We start from the raw sequence: 17,906 nt of genomic DNA, 5'->3' as shown, positions 1-17,906 counted from the left end.
CTGGCCGCCACTCTAACGCTGCTCCCGCGTTTCTAGCGCCATTTAGATAAACTCGTAATCTAGACGCCGTTTCCTACGGTGAAATATTCCCCCGAGGGTGTTGCAGGCCACCGAGTACCGGATCCCTGTGCATCTATAGCGCTCCACCGAGCCAGGGGTGCGAACCCTTTTGCGTCGAGAATTTAAAATCGATCCCAGCTCGATGAAAACGAGCCATGGAAATATTGGCCCGTGGCAAGCAATTGGATCGACCAGAGCAGTTGTAGAAACGCAATGGGAAATGCATTTTTGTGTGTGTGTGTGTGTGTGTGTGTGTGTGTGTGTGGTAAGTCTTTATAAAAGCGTGTTTTAGTCACTGAGTCTTGAATTATACGTAGTTACTTATTACGAATTTAAAAATAGATTAAGATATAGTAGGAGTTATAAGAAACATTGCATTACAGAAATAAAAATATACTATACAGGAATTATATAAAAATTACATTGGAATTATTATATATAAATTGTTTAGTGAAAATAATAATATCCAGAAAATAATAAAGGAGTTAGAAAATTATTTTACGATTGCATAATTCTAGAAACTAGAAATCGTGATAAAAATTGATGGTTTCAACGCTGTAATCCATTACCGATATACATATGTATATGTAAACGAATACTGAAGCTGACTGAGTAATATACGACACGCCCAGTTTTCATCGATGGTAGGTATAAAGAAACGGAATTCAACATTCACGAAACGCAAAGGTTTCGACGACCACGTTGGGAGATTTCGAACGACGATGGATCGCGGGCGAGGCGATGCATCAAGCACACCCGAGGTTTAATTCAAGCCTGGAAAATATATTTCACGACGTAATGTGATTCACGGCAAGTGTAAATCTGTCGGTTCGAGACGGGAAAACGCGTAGCCTTAATGTCGACGTGTTTCATTTGTTGCTCGACACCGAAACACGCGCGTGTACACGTTTTCTTCACGAATAAATCCACCAAAGAAATTCCAACGAGACGCCATGGCGCACATCGTTCCCCATTCTTTTCAACTTTGAATCGTTTCCTCTGTTTCTATATCCTCTTTCTTCTACTCTGCCTGAGTTCTTCTTTTTCAGTGTGTGTGTGTGTTTTTTTTTTTTAATTTTTCAGTTACATCGAGACACCGAAGGAAAATTTCATTTCGGGGGTGGAAAAATATGAAAGACGGATGAGTCGAAGAATATGACTGCATCTCGGCCGTCCTATTTGAAATACAAATGGACGATGGTAACACGGAAAGAGAAAACAGGAGATACACCTTCGCCGACTTTGTCGTTGCTGCGAATTATTTGCATAAACAAATTTCGACGGAAACGAATTCAACACGCCAGGAGTATTTCGCAGTTCCAACTATGCAGAGCAGTCTCGTTCAGAGTGATTCCTCTAACCCCTTTTCTCCAACGTCACCCTTGTCGTTCTGGCATATAATGATTTCTGGCTTGTTACGTTAACTTATGCGCAATAATTTGAACACACAGGGATGTTTTTTCGACAACGTCACAGAAGTCTCACGCATACGCAAGCTTCATTCTTGCAGTATAGCACTTGCAATATATGAGGATTGGCACTTTTGCGAGAAAGGAAAAATATGTTGTTATTCGCGAATTTGATAGAGTTTCAAGTACTGTTCTAGGGAACGTGATTTTTCAAATATTGTCCATATATTTGGGAACACTTTTATATAATAAAAACGCTAAATTTTTGAAAAATTTGATATAAGTTGACTTCACGGTTAATCAGAATTTGCTCGATGATTTTAACATTTCGTAGAAAATGTCCAAAAGATTATTCGCATCGATCCTAGAAAACATTAAAATTTTTCGTTGATGTATTCAGATTAGAAGAGGAACGAAACTCATTGGACGATTTCATCAAATCATCGTCACGTACAGCAACGAAATGAGCCGCACGATCGACGGGGAATTATTCTATCGAATTATCACAGTCGAGGAAGCACTGTCTTGTACCGTAAAATTGCTCGTTTAGTATCGAGACTTCGGTTTAATCGGTCGGGGATTCCATGGTTGTATCTCTTTTTTGAGGGGATCGGGGACAATGTAGAGAGGGAGGAAAAAGCGTCGTCGACGCGGTCAAACGCAACGAGCGTCCGGAGCAGACGGTCGAATGGGCAATCAACGATCGAATGCTTCATGCGGACGGACCATTATTCGCGTCCAATCGACATTGCAACATGAAACACCGACAATTGCCCGATAAAATCATTATACGCCTCATTACTTGTCAGCTGCAAACGCTCGTTGTCTGCCTTTTAATTTACAGCCGGCCTCGCTGATCGCAATTTCAACGCAGCCATTGTAATTGGTCCCCTCCTTGTCCGTGGGCGTTGGGTCTCCTTAACAATTTTCAACGGTGACAATAATTGAAACGACTATTCCTTGCTCGTTCACTTCCGTCAGGAATTAAACCTGTCTGACTAGCGCAGACCGTAATTATTGTATGCCGAATCTATTAGGAAGTATAGATGATTTAATATTTTTATGCCAAATCGAAATCGAATCGTTAAAAATAGAGAATATCCTGTGATTTGAGGGAACACTTTTGCAACAATGTTTGCATTTTAATGGGAACTTAACGATACATCGAAGGTTTCGTAATATAGGATAGTATACTCCTTATAATTCTTGCATTTACAAAGAAGTTCGATCTTGAAATCAATTTTTGCTTTAGGAATGAATACGCAATTAAGCATAAACGAATTAATTGCAAATAATAACAGTGCATGTTGTTGCATAAACAAATTGTATTCACAGATAAATTCTTTGAACCTCGCACATATTTGCAGATAAGTAAATGTAACGGTTACTGCGGCTTGTTTTTGTTTGTCACGATATGTATTTATTCCCCGTCGATTGTCCACGGTAAATCAACGTGCCCGTCATGAGAATTCCGCCTGGTGAGCCACGCAAAACGTGCGCGCCCATAACGAAATTTCAAAATGTACGTTCGAGCCGATTCACGTTGTTCGTTTTGATCGAAGAATCTCTGTTCTGCGAGAGTTTAATACGCGCGCGGGCAAACGTTTTGCGAGGGGGCGTGTATAAAATATTCGTGTCCCCAGGTGTCTCTTAACCACGTAACTCGTAAACCGCAAGACACAATGCGTTCATTAATTGCATTAACGGATTCCATGCCTGGCACGTAATGTCGTCATTGAAATGCCGCGCGATCAACGGACGACCACATTTCCCCATTGTCGTTTCCGATTTGCACACGACGACAACATGGAAAGCCCAGAAACGGGGGTGGAAGTGGGCGCGCAAATAAAACACCGCTTGATGACCGTCGAGACGATAGCTCGAGGTGTTTCGGCCGCCGATAAAGCGTCGGTTAATTGCCGAATGAAATTAAACAGCAGTTAAACCCTCGAGTCTTGAGTAATTATAAGAAGTTATAAGATGCCTCCTGTAGTCTGATTCTCCATCGTGCATCTCCTCCAGCCTCTCTCTGTCTCTTCTTCTCTTTCTCTGTCTATAACGCTCACGGCCTTACCACCTTCATCAACCTACTCTACCATCCCATCTCTCTTCTTCCCTTTTAAAGGCAGTATCCCTAGAGGCCGTTAACTGCAATCAAAGTTAACCCGGAGTTATAGGGGAAAACTGCAGAGCGGCAGTTAATGTTTAACGGGACTGTTAAATGCAGGCTTTTTCTCGCTCCCTCTCTCATTTTCCGTGGCCTGCTGTATTCCTCTAGTTCCTCCTTACTCCTTTCTTCATGTCTGTTAGGCTCTTTCCCCTATTCTTGATCTTTCCATTCCTTCGACCGCTCCGAGTCAGACGTTTGGGCCATTTCCGGCTGCGGCCGATTCACCGAGGTCTAAATTCGACTTTAGTGTCTGGACCGTCCTGTCCCCGCTAAGTGAACGGCCATTTGGAAGATTGCAGAGTCCTTACTTTGGCTGACCTACTTCGTGATCCGATTCTATTTGACACAATGCCCTGGCAATTCGGACCGTGCTCCAGGTGAACGAGCTGCCGCTCTCGTCGATTAGTTCGTTCCAAAGCTGCAATCGAATACTCTCTGAATCGAATCTTTCGGAGCGATTACGAGATGTTACGAACCTTCGTCGGCGACGTTGATAAAGAACGAAAATTTTGGGGAAATTACCTTTATACAGGCGACTTTTTTCCCCACAGTAACTGGCATGGTTGATAGTCCTGCGTCATATCAGTTGATAGATAGCGTACATTTTATACGAGTTTTTCTATGTAGGTATTCTAGGTCTTCGCTTTTTTCTTGTAGATATAGCGGTTGATGAATTGATCGCTCGCGAATTGGGTCCAACGAAATTTATGGAAGGTTGCACAGATTTATTGCCAGAAATGGTCGAACGGTATAAACATGGTTTATAACCTTGATACTCTTTTCCGCGAAAGTTATAAAAAGAGAATTTCTGATATATGATCATCGGAGGAATATCAAGCTAGAAAATAGTGAAAAATTCCAGTATCTCTGTTTCCTTTGTAGTGATAAAATTTCATTTAAATAAATTTCACGATCTTTCTTATTAGCGTAAACTTTAAAGATTTGGCAAACACAAACACGAAACAATGAGAATTCCACGAGTTTATTCCCCATCTTCCTAGTTTCGAACACCGTTATCAACAATTATAATACCAGTTACATTCCAATAACACTCGATTTCCTGTTTAAACTTCTTGATCTTTGCTTAGCATTCTCTTCCTCTTTGAAATTCCGTAAACAGATGAAGCTGTACAAAGAACCATCTTATAACCGTGGAAACGTACACCGTTTTCAACGATCCAATATCAAGACACGGAGTAGGATATTCGAAAACCTAAGGACAAGATTGTCCAGGATAATTGCGAGGTAACTAGCAAAACATTTCTCGCTATTACATCCCGTCGTTGTCGTCGGGAATGTCGAGAGAGGAAGGCGATTCTTCGCGCGCGAAATTCCGGGAATGCTGGCTGGTAACAATATTTACGGTCGTTCTCGAATATGCAGCGGCATAGCGACGATTTCGCGATGTAAAATTAACGAGGGAATAAGAGACGAGGGCCAGGAGAGGTTGCTTTAAAATGGCACGGGTTCTATACTGAAACGGCACTCCGCGGTAAATGGCCTGCACACCCTAAAACGACCGTGCAAATACCTGTGCGATAAACCGTTCCCCGGAAATGCAAATGGCCATCGTTTACGCATTACTCCACCTACCGGTTGAAATTAGTATCGCGTCGTATCAATTCCGAGTAGATTTCTTGGATTAATTTAACCAGCATAACTGAGAACATGATAAGACAAAGATATTTTTGACCCTGAAGTTTAAGAAATAATTACAGCAGAACTTCGTTTATTTGCAATTTTAGACATACGAAATCATAGCCGAGTTTTCATTAGGCTATAAATTTCTAGCATGCAATACTATGTGGAATCTGAGAGATACGCAAGAGCAGTCAAATATATATATATAGTTTGTTATTATGTCAAAATGACAATTCATAGAACACGTATCGACTGTAACTATAGTCTCATTCACACTACGGTTAAGCGTAAATCTCTTTTATCGGAACTACTCGGTTATCCTAACTGTTTCGCCTCTCCTTTCCCGACCTGTTTCGATAAACGGGATTTTACTATAAAAATGTGAAGGAGCTATTATATATATATACATAGCAAATGATGATTAATTAAATTCACGGTTAGTAAAGGATAAAACATGTCCTTGGCAATATTACCGTCAACGTGGCGTAATTATGAATCGTCGTAACAGATAATTATGGTAATACGTGATTACGAATTAGCGGTAACGTAACGTGAATTTATGTAATTATTACAGTAATGAATCTGCTAGCCAACATGACTAATGCAACGTATTTCCCGCAACGGACATGACAAATACGTAAATCTGTATCATGATAATTACTGTAATCAAGCAACCATGTACCCCCCGTATTGACGGTAGGACGGCATGGAAGACCGCGAGGAGTCGTGTCCAAAATTTCATCCGCGTGAAACACGTGCGACCACGTATCAGGCGTATATTTTCCGTGTACACGCTGCCGGCTTGTTAAATTTTATGCAATAAAGTACAGCGAATTAGAGGGGCGTTTGCAGTTTGCTCTTTGAACGCGAGATTAACAAAGGGGATTTTGACAGATTAAATTTCATTTTCTTCCTGGCCTACGATGTATTAAATTTCCCACTACAATTTCTCTCGCACGTTCTTTTGATTCTTTATTTATCGTATTGCCTTTAATCTGGTTAATTCGAATTTTTCAATATACATATTAACTCTGATCACATTTTAAAAATTCAGGCTTCATAGAGCTAATTTTCAGAAGATATTTTATCCGTTACTGTTATTTCTTGTAGAATATTTAAAATATTTCATTTGGCATTTTATGTTTTATACGTCGAAACCAATTAGTAATTAATACATCAAAATGCTTTTTACCGCATAAAATATAGAATACGAAATAAAATTCTATATCTTGCGCTCAAATTGTAGGGTTATAGTTTAGTTTAAAATTCCTACAATATTTCGAGAACGTAGACTACAAATATATTCTGTTTACATCTTGGATGCAATATTCTTTCTACATACAATCGTTGACTATATCTAACACAATTTTATATTAAAACTCGTCGAAAATTTACTCCCCCCCCCCCCAAAAAATAAAGAAAAATCGCAAGACATCCTGTCAAACACACTTTTAATAAACTGGGAAATATACGTATCACATATAAAGCAATATAAAATATTTCTACAAGGGTAGAACGAGCTCTCTCGATTTCGAAACTCAGACATCGTCAACGATATCGCTAACAACGTCGGTTTTCCTGACAGCAACGACAATCAACCGATTTTCGCACAACAACAACCAATCCATCCTTGGTCCACCCTTATCCGCGTTTCCCGCGGGGAAACTACTCTTCTGCTGTGGATTTCTCCGCGCACCTATGCTCCCCGTGCTTCTCCCTTCGTGCGCGCACTTCTGCCACTTGCCCTCTTCGGCTTTTCTCTCTTGCCATCACGCCGCGCTGTCGCGTCTCCGGCAAGACGCGATGCTTTTTTTCCTTCAGCTGCTGGGGTGCTTCAGCCACGACGCAACGCAGTCTGTTGGTGATTAGTGTGCTCATTACGTCCGACGCTAATGATGCTTGCATCGCCAGACAAAAGCTGCGACAACCGAGCATACGAGTTGCGAGCCGCCGTCTCTCGTCCTTTCTCTCTTTTCTCGTCTGTCCTTCGTTTCCCGCATCCCTCAAACCCCTTTTTGTCCAAGAAACGCGAGACTTCGCGCACAGATGAAACCTTCGTACGAGCTTTTAACGTTGGTTAGCCAGCATCGTGGTGACGTTGTAGTGCGCGAGGTCGAATCTCTGAGACGTCAGAAGCGACGCCCACGCCACTGTGTAGGATAAGAGAATCGTACTTGACCTGACGTGATGTTTCAATTTTTTGGCAAACTTTCAATGATGCTACGATACAATGGCGATTGGAATTTGAGAAATCGAGAGCACAAAAGTGTCGATTTCCGAAGTATTTTGCAAGAAGTTTAATGAGTTTCTAGTGACGGGCATTATGTCAGAAAACAGCGCTGGTAGATGGCAGAAGTAAACTAGTCGTGACGAGCGCCCCAGCGTGAAACGGTCATTTCAAGAAACGAGTAAACGCCAAAGTTAATTGCGTTACAGGATGAAGCGAACTCGCGGCCGATCTAAACGAAATAATAATTCGCGGGGGTACACAGAAGAAGAGAAACGGGTGAATTACTAACGTATTAAATTAATAGAATCGAAGGAATTAATAGAACAGTGGTTCGATTGTATGAACTAATTAGAGGAAATATGAATGGAAAACGGAACAAAACGGCCGACGCTTTAGAGCATGACACATTTTCATTTTGAACAGGCAACATTTTAATTGCGACACTCTGGAGCGCAATTAGGATAATGTTTTTAATTTTTCGGTTGGAAATTTTCTTGCACCCTGCCACGCGTTGGGACCGTAAGCATTTTTAATGAAAAGACTCTTTTACAATAGGATTTTAATCGTTATCGAATACGTTACTACCGGCTTTGTGTTAATTTTTAAATTATTCTTTCATAGAAATTTCCCTTGGAAATTGCAGTTAACGTGACAATTATGTGACGATTTCATGCCGCAATTGACGCGAAATATTTTTCTCTCGTCGACATGGGAATAGTCGAATAAAAAAATGTTTAAACGCGATATTAAATCGCTTATCCAACGTACTGCGAAATTAAAATTTCCCTTTTCGGAAAAACCGATAGTCAAATAATAAAATAAATTACTTTCAAAGAAATATTTGGGGTTGCAATTATTTTTTCTTATTATGTCCAAGAATCAGGATTAAAAAATTATTAAGCAGTATAGGAGGATTTTCAGAAAACTAATCGGCACGTACGGGATATTGTTCGCTATGAATAAATAATCTCGTTTCATTCTACTCAAAGAAGGAAAATTCCCTCGATTACTTATAATCCAACGATCCGACGTTCCATATAAAATATGTCTTTAAATAATTCGCGCAAAGTTCTCCTCGAGGTCTCGAAGAAATCCATGGACCGACACGAATATCTTATCGTCAGTGAAAGACGAGTTTAACCGACTAAGAGGAAAACCGCTCGGCAAGAGTGGGAGTGATCTCTTTTTCAAGGGGTGGAGTAGGTCGTGTCGTGGCGACGGTACCGAAACACGAGGAAATTAATAAATTGCCCAAACTTAAGTCGACCCCTAAAGTGCTGGAATAAAAGACCTTCATAAATTTCATTCCACGCGCCCCAACACCTACGCTCGGCCGGCTTCCTTCATCCCCGAAGAAGCAATGCTTTCGCCTCGTCCCCTAAACGCGCGATCTATCCTCGCCCGTCTACGTTCTCTCGCGTGAGTATTTGGAGAAAGAGACGGGAGAGTGAAATTAGTTGCAGTATCCTAAGAACGATCTGAAACTCTATACAAACACATAATCCGATGTGAAAAAAGGGTAATCACTTTACGCGAGTACCGTTTAAATCCTCAGTTACTTTCTTTCTAGTTCGCAATTAAATTCTCTCATCGGTACACTCGTAAAAACGACGGAATAAGAACCAGACAACGAATCGTTTCCCTTTTTATGCGGTAACGTTTCAAGTGTACCGGATCGCCATAGTCCGAAGGAATTGTAAGAGAAAAACGAGAGAGGACGAGAGATAGGTAACATCCAAAAATGTTAATGGTAAAATCGATGCGGGGCTAGACGTCTCGGGGAGCAATTAAACCGCGAGCCGGCCGCGATAATAGCGGATTTATTGCGACCCATTGGCAACCGACAGATTCCCCTCGTTATACTGTACGCCATACCACGAAAGTGGCAATTTTTCCACGAATAACAGCCCCCGATTGTTTCCAGTGGCCGAAACCCGATGAATATCCCGGTCACTTGGTGTGAAAGGTCGTTGGAGGATGAAGCTCACAATGCGCCACCGCCTCTGGCAATTCGCGCCTTATCGAATCGCCTTAATTGCGTTTTTATCGCGATAAAAAATGAATCGTGAATCGGACAGAAAGTGCACGGCGTCGCTATCAACGGCACCAGCTATCTAGCAACACGGTTTCGTTCGGTTAGCATTGGTCGGACGATGGTGGTGTCGGCGGATATAGAATGCGGGGGCGGCGGAGGCGGAAGGACGGAGAGTATGAGTGGGGGAGGTGGGGGCACCGGAATGAATAGCAACGTGAAACAAAAGCACCGGGTTACAAATGGCGTGTATTCGCGACGGCATTGTTTTAAATGGCTGTCAGACGCCCGGAATTTATCCCGTTTTGCTACGTGACAAGCGCCATTAAATTTATTTATTCATCCACGCAGGCGCGTAGCCTGTCACATTCGAGAAATCCCGCTCTATCTCCAACTACCTACGGCCGGACGGTACTCTACAGGTGAGAGAGGATCGCGTTCAACGATTATGAGCGATTCATGTAAATGGCCCGGTACGATATACATATGTACGATTTGTCACGTTATGCCTTATGTTGTCACGTTATCGTGATTTCTGTGTATACTGCGTGACATTGAATTGCAAGAATTGCTTCTGTTGCTAGAATTATTAGAGTTAAGGAGTTTCTCTGACGGACGTCAAGCACGTTGCACAATATTTTTTAGATTTAACATTGCTTCGTTTTATAGAAAAACATTGTGTGGAAAGTAAGAGGAAAGCTTTCCGCTACATTTGTTTCATGAGATACTAAATAACTGTTTACTGAGATTAGACTGCCACGTGGTTAATTGCTCCATAAATTCTAAGTAGAAGCGCGTTGCCCTTGGTAATAATTAAGTGGAAGCTTGGCAAATGTCGAGGAAAAGAGGAAGTTTATTTAAAAGAATTATTCACCTGGAAAGAACCCTACTTTTTATTGGACAAACGACGTAACAAACGTAGAAGAAAGAAGTGTAAAGTAAAAAACATGAGGATAAAAGAGCAATCCAAGGTGTGATAAATAGAATCGCGAACCATTCCCATCTCCTGTCTGATCAATGAAGCCATTACTACTTGTGCTCCTGTTTTCCAAACATTCGCTCCATTAAAAAACAGTGGCTCTGGAGGGACGTTTCGTGTAACGCGCGCCGTTATAAACTCGACACTGTTCAACTAAACGAAGCGAATGGTGACGAGTAAACGCAATACACCACGATGGTGAAAGTTGAAGCTAAGTTTCTCTCGAGCGGAACCGGTGTACCGATAAAACGAAGTAATCTTCATGCTTCCAATCGACCAATCTCGATGACGTAATTGTCTTTTCAGCGAGCTTAGAGAAGCGAAGGGTAAACTTCTCGAAGGCTTGCAAGACCTGGCAGAGCCCTTCATCGATAAGCGATCGCTTGGAAGCAAAGTTCGCTTTGCGGCCTGGAATTAAACGAGCTCGTCGAGGCGATAGTTCCAAGAGAGATGGAAGGTACGAAGAAAAGAAAAAAATAGAGGAAAAGGTGGGTGGAACGAAAGAAAGAAAGCAAAAAGAAAAGAAGGGACTGGCCAACCAATCCCACGACGCGTTAATTCTTAATTTCTTAATTTCAAGTCGACCGTTAAGCACTGCGTCAAAGAGGTCTCGACTCTGGTGCACCACCTGCACCGTCTCTTCGACTCTCTCTTCGTCTTTTGGACCTCTTTGTCCGTCTCTTTTACCCATTCCTGGCTGTCGAACGAAAGATGTCGGAAGTTGAAAGCGAGCGCAATTAAGCCGTGCCTCTTTGGGATCCCCATTCATTTTTCAAGTAACGTCGTCGAATACCCTCATCTAAGTTTTAAATCGCGCGGCTTTCGGCATGCAACGGAGTCGAAGTCACCGGCACCACAATCCATGGAAAAGGTTACGATTTACGGCAAGTGGGATTCGTGTCGATGCCGTGAATTACTCGCGGGCTAATTACGTACGGGTTTGGGTATCCAATACGGTACTGGTGATTCCACGACACATAAAAATTCATGAAACAAGCCTTGGACAAAATAGCGTTTCTTCCTCCGTATTTCTTCTTCTTTTTCCCTTCTTACACGAATCGTTGATTTCGTTGGTTCGATATTGTATCTTCGTATATCGTAATTCCAAATATTCGATTATTCTTATGTTAATATTATCAGCATTGTTATTGATTATTTGGGACGTGGTTGAAAAGACTTCTGGAAATGTATTCCGAGAGATAATCTCGACTATCTATCGTGAAAGAAGTTTCTATCGCGTGAAATACAAAGAGCTGTTACCGTTTCGTTTCTCAAAGAATAAACTGTGCAATCGCGTCGAATGAATTCCCATTTAAACGCGAAAAATACATTACGCTCGATATAAGACGGCACTAATCCGTGAAAAACGTGCTTGTTCCATTCGCCGATCGACAGGATGGATTTATGGGGCAAATCCTTGATAAGGTTTACGTCCTCGATCGTATCGGTGTTTGCTATCAGTCCTGGGTTCGATACATTGTTCCTTTCGCGTGAAGGAACTCCACGATACAAATAAATATAATGCAGTTACTGGAAATATCATCAGCTCGCTCGAACAACTCATAGCTTCGCCATTTCGCGGATAAGGATTTATTTCCTCTGCCCGTTCTCCTCTCATTCGTCGTCCTTCCTTTCTCCGTTTTGACCACTTTATTCAATGGATAAAAGACGAAAGAGGTTAAAGGACGAAAGGTACTGCGACGACGTATAAATATGATAGAAAGTTTGATGGAACTTGGTTCGCAATTTACTAAGAAATAAAATTTCGTAATAGTAACAATTGGATGTGTGTGTACGATGTCGAATATGTTTACAATTCTTTTCTCGACTTATATTATAGAAATATCTAATTATTTTCATAAATTGATACTTATTGTGATAATGGCCAAATTTTCCCTACTATAGCATACCTTCATTATATTATTAAAATAAGCAATTTTTGAAAAGGAAAGCTTAAACGAGAATTTGTTAATATGTAATTATCTTCATTTTGTTGTTTTTTTTTAATAAATAGAGACATATATCAAGCGCTAATACAGTAATAAATACAGTATTCATTATTTGAAAATGTTATAAATATATAAGTATCAAATCATCGCTTCACGAAAAGTAGAAATTTTTCTACTTTCTATCAAACGCAAAAGAAAATCTTACGAAAAGCTAACTTCGTTAAGAAAGGATGAAATAGTCGCAATTCTTTTACGAGTTCCAATCTAAGATTTCGCGAAGAAACTGAATATAACGAAATTACCAGCAATAACATTAACTTTATCAGGCGGCTCGTGCCGTGGCTATTTCACCGACGAAGACCTCCGTTTCACCCTTCTTTATCCCGCTAATCAGCGCGGGATATCCAGGGTTGCCGAGAAGTAGACTGACCTGAAACGGCCAGCAAACGATATAAGGATACGGTTGGATTCAGTCTGCAGTTCATGTGTTTGCGAGTTAAGCATGGACGAGGTTGTTTGTACAGACGTGCTCGACGTAGTGAATTTGCGACTACGTGCACGTCACTCGTGCGTTAGTGCCGATAGGCTAACTAGAGAAAGAACCCACCAGTTCGATCAATGCTAATCTATTTAAATCAGTATTCTATGAAACGAGAAAAGATATAAAACGTAGAGTCGGTATATCATCTTCCTAACTTCCTTTTTAATTTTTTGCATGCAAGGAATTCTTGATGAAGTTTTTTGAAACCAAGAGTTACGTTTCGGAAAGAAACTACCTTCTTTCCTTTTCTGTATTTTATAAATGAGAGGCAAATTGTGCGAATGGTTCCAATAAAGTACACAGGACTAAAAGAATGAGGATCTACGGAAGGAAACGGGAAGAAAAGGATCTGCAGTAAAATCACAAAAGAATAATGTCCTACAATTTTACAGTGAATTGCAAAGTGGACACATTTTATATTTCATACAGAATTTAAATATTTTTCTAAAGATCAATTTATCCATTTCACTGGGGTAGACGTTTTCGATATTGTCTATATGCAATCCCATAATGGTATACGAGAAGGACAATTCGCGTACAGTTCTACGTGTATCTGAACACGATGTGTGTCCGATCGTATTTCCGTATGTGGGTCAGACTCACGAGGGAGGCGAGCTCGAACCATTGTTAACAGGAAACTCTGCATTCGGAACCGGACGAGACTTTCAACGGCGAAAAGAAGGTTGAAAAAGGGAGAGATCGTCGCGGTTGGGATGAGTCAAGAGGCCGGAGATAGTGCCTCGCTCTGATATCTCAAATCCATTCCTGCTTCATGCCACAAACCGTGGACAACCGTCGACTTTCACGATCTTCCCTATTTTTTTCCTTTTCCCCGTGTTTCTCCCTTTTCTAACCACTCTCCCATCTCACACGCGAACCAGACGACACTTTCGAAAAACGTCGACCGCGAAACGAAACCTTCGCCGCGTTTCCAGTGAACTTTTGCTCCAGAATTTCCGCTTGCATCATGAAATACGATCAGAGAAAAGTATACTTTTACGGAATTATGATTTTGAATGGATTCCGCGTTGACTGATGTTTGACGGGAACAATTCTTTTTATTCGAAGTTATCGACAGTGTTACAAGCTATAGGAAATACACATTATTTAATCGTTTCTAAGGTTTAAATTTAAATTGCGACGAGTGTGAGACTCGGAATAGGTGCTATCGATTCTTATATTCGCGATTATGTAGAGGCTGTAAATTTGCAGAATTATTTGCGAAATAAAGTTTTTAAAGTCTTTGCTTTATTAACGAAAGACAATCGCGGTGTATTACGTTTTAGTGTCCTTCCTGTTTTATTCTCGCTGTGATAACCTATTCAATTTTTACGACAGTCTACATTGTTCCAGTAGTACACGGCCTTCCTTTCTTTTATTAATCTTGTTACCGCTATGGTGTCGTATTTTCCGTGTGATTTAATGCTAGCAACGTCTCTCTATATTAAGAAATCTTCCCTCGTAAATAAATAAACGTACATACGATCTCATAAGAACATATATAAAATCTTCTAGTCAATAATAATAATAATTATTATATTTTAGGACAAATACTTAAACGAACATGCTCAAACTATTTTAACAAAAAGAAAAAGAAATTATAATAATTAGAAAACAATCACGTGGCACATAAAACGAAACAATCGAAACATCTGACATTCATCGTCAAAAGCGAGATATACGGATAGTTCTAAGCTTTAAACTACAAGAGCAATCGCAAATAAAGAGACGGTAAACCCGAGTGGTAGACAACTATTTTCCCCGTATAATGCTTTCGAAACCAGCTGTACGTTCGTCCACTATGTCAATTTTATGTCCCGGAACAGACGAAGGGTAGAGAAAAAGGCAAATCGTAGTCGTTATTACCAATTACCAAACCGTTAATTCTATTTACGTTATCACCAGAACGTGGAACGATTTCGGCCGACTACTACCAACTCATAAATCAAGCTCAAGTACCATTATCTGTCTCATACACCGAGGCCGATGAATCGCGACGGCTATTATCGAGGCGATAGAAGCCGGAGAAGTTCGCACAATAACGCGTAATGGTCCGCGCAGTCTCGCCAAAGGTCGATAAAGGCTAATTAGCAGAAATTCTCGTCTCAGGTGGTCCTTCTACCGATTCCTAATCACTTAACCGGCGCCGAGTGGGGGCGTCTCGAGAGCGTTCCAGGATGTACAACGCGACGAGAAGGGATTTAACACGACCAATGTGATACGTGGGCCACGTTCAGTTGCCAAAATTCTGATTAGCTCTCGACTGCCAACGTATTTGCCAACGATTCAACCGTGAGACGTGCCACTTCGAATACTGAGATTGCCCGTTTCAGTCGTATCAACGCTTCTCAGAGAATCATCACGGATAATAAAAGAGAAACAAAATTTTAGAATTTGTAATTACAGTGACTTGAATTCGTCTTTTTCTATTACGAAACTATCTGCTAGACAATAATACCCGAAAGAATTTGGAATTTTCTTATGCTAAAGTTAGATAAAGATTTCAGAATTTTATTATGTTCTCAAACAAAAATGTCGCGATTTGACTATTCAAAACATATTACTTCTCCCCTAATACTATCAAATACAAACAAAAACAAATGTTTTACATAAATACTAAACCTTAAAATCTACATTTTGTTTTATTTTAATTGAAGAATTACTAATCCTTAAAAAATAAAAAATTTTAGAATTCCTAAGAATTCAGTACAATAATATTTGCTCACTAAACGTGCGAGTCAAATGATAGACGCATAAAGCAAACGCGAACGTATCAGAATCACTGAAACGATAAACGTCCTGAATCACGGGATTTACGGGAGGTGTGAGCTTTTTACAGTCATTGGCCCTGTCAAATATCGCGTTCGAGTCGGATTAGGGCAACACACGTAAAATAAGCAAAACGCTGAATCAAGCAATGTGTCGGTCGCGTTGGCACGCTCGCCAAAAATGATGATTCCTATGGTCTCGCGGCAATGATTATCACCCAGGCTGCCCGCCTGGACCGTGACGAGAAAACCGAGCGAAGCAACACGCTCAATGATTTCGCCTGCGAGCGAGTTCTGACACGCGACAAACTGTCAGTGATATACGATTTTGGTGTCGAATGTTTGTCACCATGAGTTTCGTGGTCTGCGTACGTCGTGATTTACGCGTACTGTCATTAATCAACATCATTCGGTGCGTGTACTCACCGGGCCGAACTGTTCGAAGTAGTTTTTCACGTCCTCCAGCGTCGTCGGTGCCGATAGTCCACCGACGAATATCTTCTTTGTCCTTGTCACCATCTATAAGCAGAAAAAAATTATTCGATGTTATTAATGATATCTTGAAAATGTTAGAGAACATATACAGCGATCAGAAAATAATGTTTAAGAAATTACTCTGTGGCGATAGTAAGAAAATGTAGCATGTATTAATACACGAACGATGTTCCCTTAAGAAATCATTAAAGTAGCAAGAACATAATGAGTATACTATAGATGTTTGTTCATTCACGAAACATTTTGAAGTGCAAGAATTTTCAGAATGCTCGTGACATTCAATAATATGTAGAATATCTAAAATATAATACACATCATAATATTTAGTATATTTAAATTCTTCCTTTATTTGGCTACCATTCTTTAAACATTATTTCTAATTATGTTTATAGAGATATGAATACCAGAGTTTAGTGATAAGAAATAAAATAACAGAATTATTATATATTATCATATTATTATATTTCTTTATATTTACGCGATACGAAAGAATATTTATACATGTATACAAGAGTTCCTGGAATACAGTCAGTTCGTTTCAAGTTATTCAAAACAATATTATGCGGGACTTAGAGTTCATATAAATGTAATAATTAAGTTTCATGTTATTGTTTGTCGAAACCGTATAACTGAAGTATTATATTATACTCTGCATGCCGTAACTTTTTACCATGTACTACGAATCATCATGTAAAACAAGCACCATGTAATGCTTACCGGTATGAGAAGTTTAAACAACGTTTGAAACAAGTGGTAATTATATAATTATATGAGAAATCATTATGAGAAAACGATGAGGCATGTATAGAAAGAAATTAGATTTTGTTTCGTATATTACGATTCACTGCATCGCATCATATCGAGGATACAAGCCAGGCTATTTCTCGATTATAACGCCTTAAAACTTGTTAATTTATAAAAATATATAAAAATTACTATATAGAACTCGGGAGTAAAGTGCAATAGAACACATCGTTTTAATTTAACATTACCAATTTGCAATAAGATATAAATATTCGTACAAAGTTTTTTCATTACTTTCGTATCACCCATTTATCAGCGAAATGGATTCCACATGTTACGAAACATCCTGCATACAGACGTGATTGTTCGTGTGTTCTGAAAACTATGCCAATATATAATTCCGGCTATAAAGGTTTCAGAAACTTCTGTAAACTTGTTTCAATAGAATAACTATGTCAGAGCTTGTTACTCTCGTAATTTAGACGGCCCATTAACAAGCTTAAAAATAAATTGAACAAGTAATGGCAGTTGTACAGGAAAAGTATAGAATGTGTAACTATTAATTATAAGTTCAAGTAAGTTTATAATTTTTATAGTATCTAAGGATATTTTTTGATGTTTGAATTTGAAAGAAGAGGAACAATAGAATTAGAATGTCTTTCACATTTTGCACTGCAACGCTTCCTAAACGGGCGATCCGAATTTCTGAACACGTATAGACGGTTTTTACAAACAGCTATTGATCGACAGACATATATTTACGTCAACATGGTCGTACACAGTACCGTTAAATCGTACGTGTTCATATTTGGCATGAAAAATGGAACGTACAGGAAACAGGAACGATATTTATTTCCTTTGCGACAACGCATTGAAACTCGTTATCAT

The 17,906-nt window shown here is 39.9% G+C and overlaps 1 protein-coding gene across 3 annotated transcripts in view; it reads right to left on the bottom strand.

Moving 5' to 3' along the window:
- LOC100745078 (RNA-binding protein Musashi homolog Rbp6) overlaps positions 1-17,906 on the bottom strand; it is a 783,269-nt gene that overhangs the window by 195,627 nt on the left and 569,736 nt on the right. For all 3 annotated transcript variants that reach the window (XR_004462521.1, XR_001102603.2, XM_033323160.1), the window contains exon 7: positions 16,206-16,298. Coding sequence is in view for 1 of the 3 variants with exons in the window: in XM_033323160.1 (XP_033179051.1) it covers positions 16,206-16,298 (93 nt within the window). In the remaining 2 variants the exon portion in view is untranslated. The remainder of the gene's footprint in view (positions 1-16,205; positions 16,299-17,906) is intronic.

The sequence above is a fragment of the Bombus impatiens genome, unplaced genomic scaffold (assembly GCF_000188095.3).
Source record: "Bombus impatiens unplaced genomic scaffold, BIMP_2.2 scf_0044, whole genome shotgun sequence".
Taxonomy (NCBI): Eukaryota; Metazoa; Arthropoda; class Insecta; order Hymenoptera; family Apidae; genus Bombus; species Bombus impatiens.
Note: the sequence above shows the minus strand (reverse complement) of the source record. Positions and strands in the feature narration are given on the sequence as shown.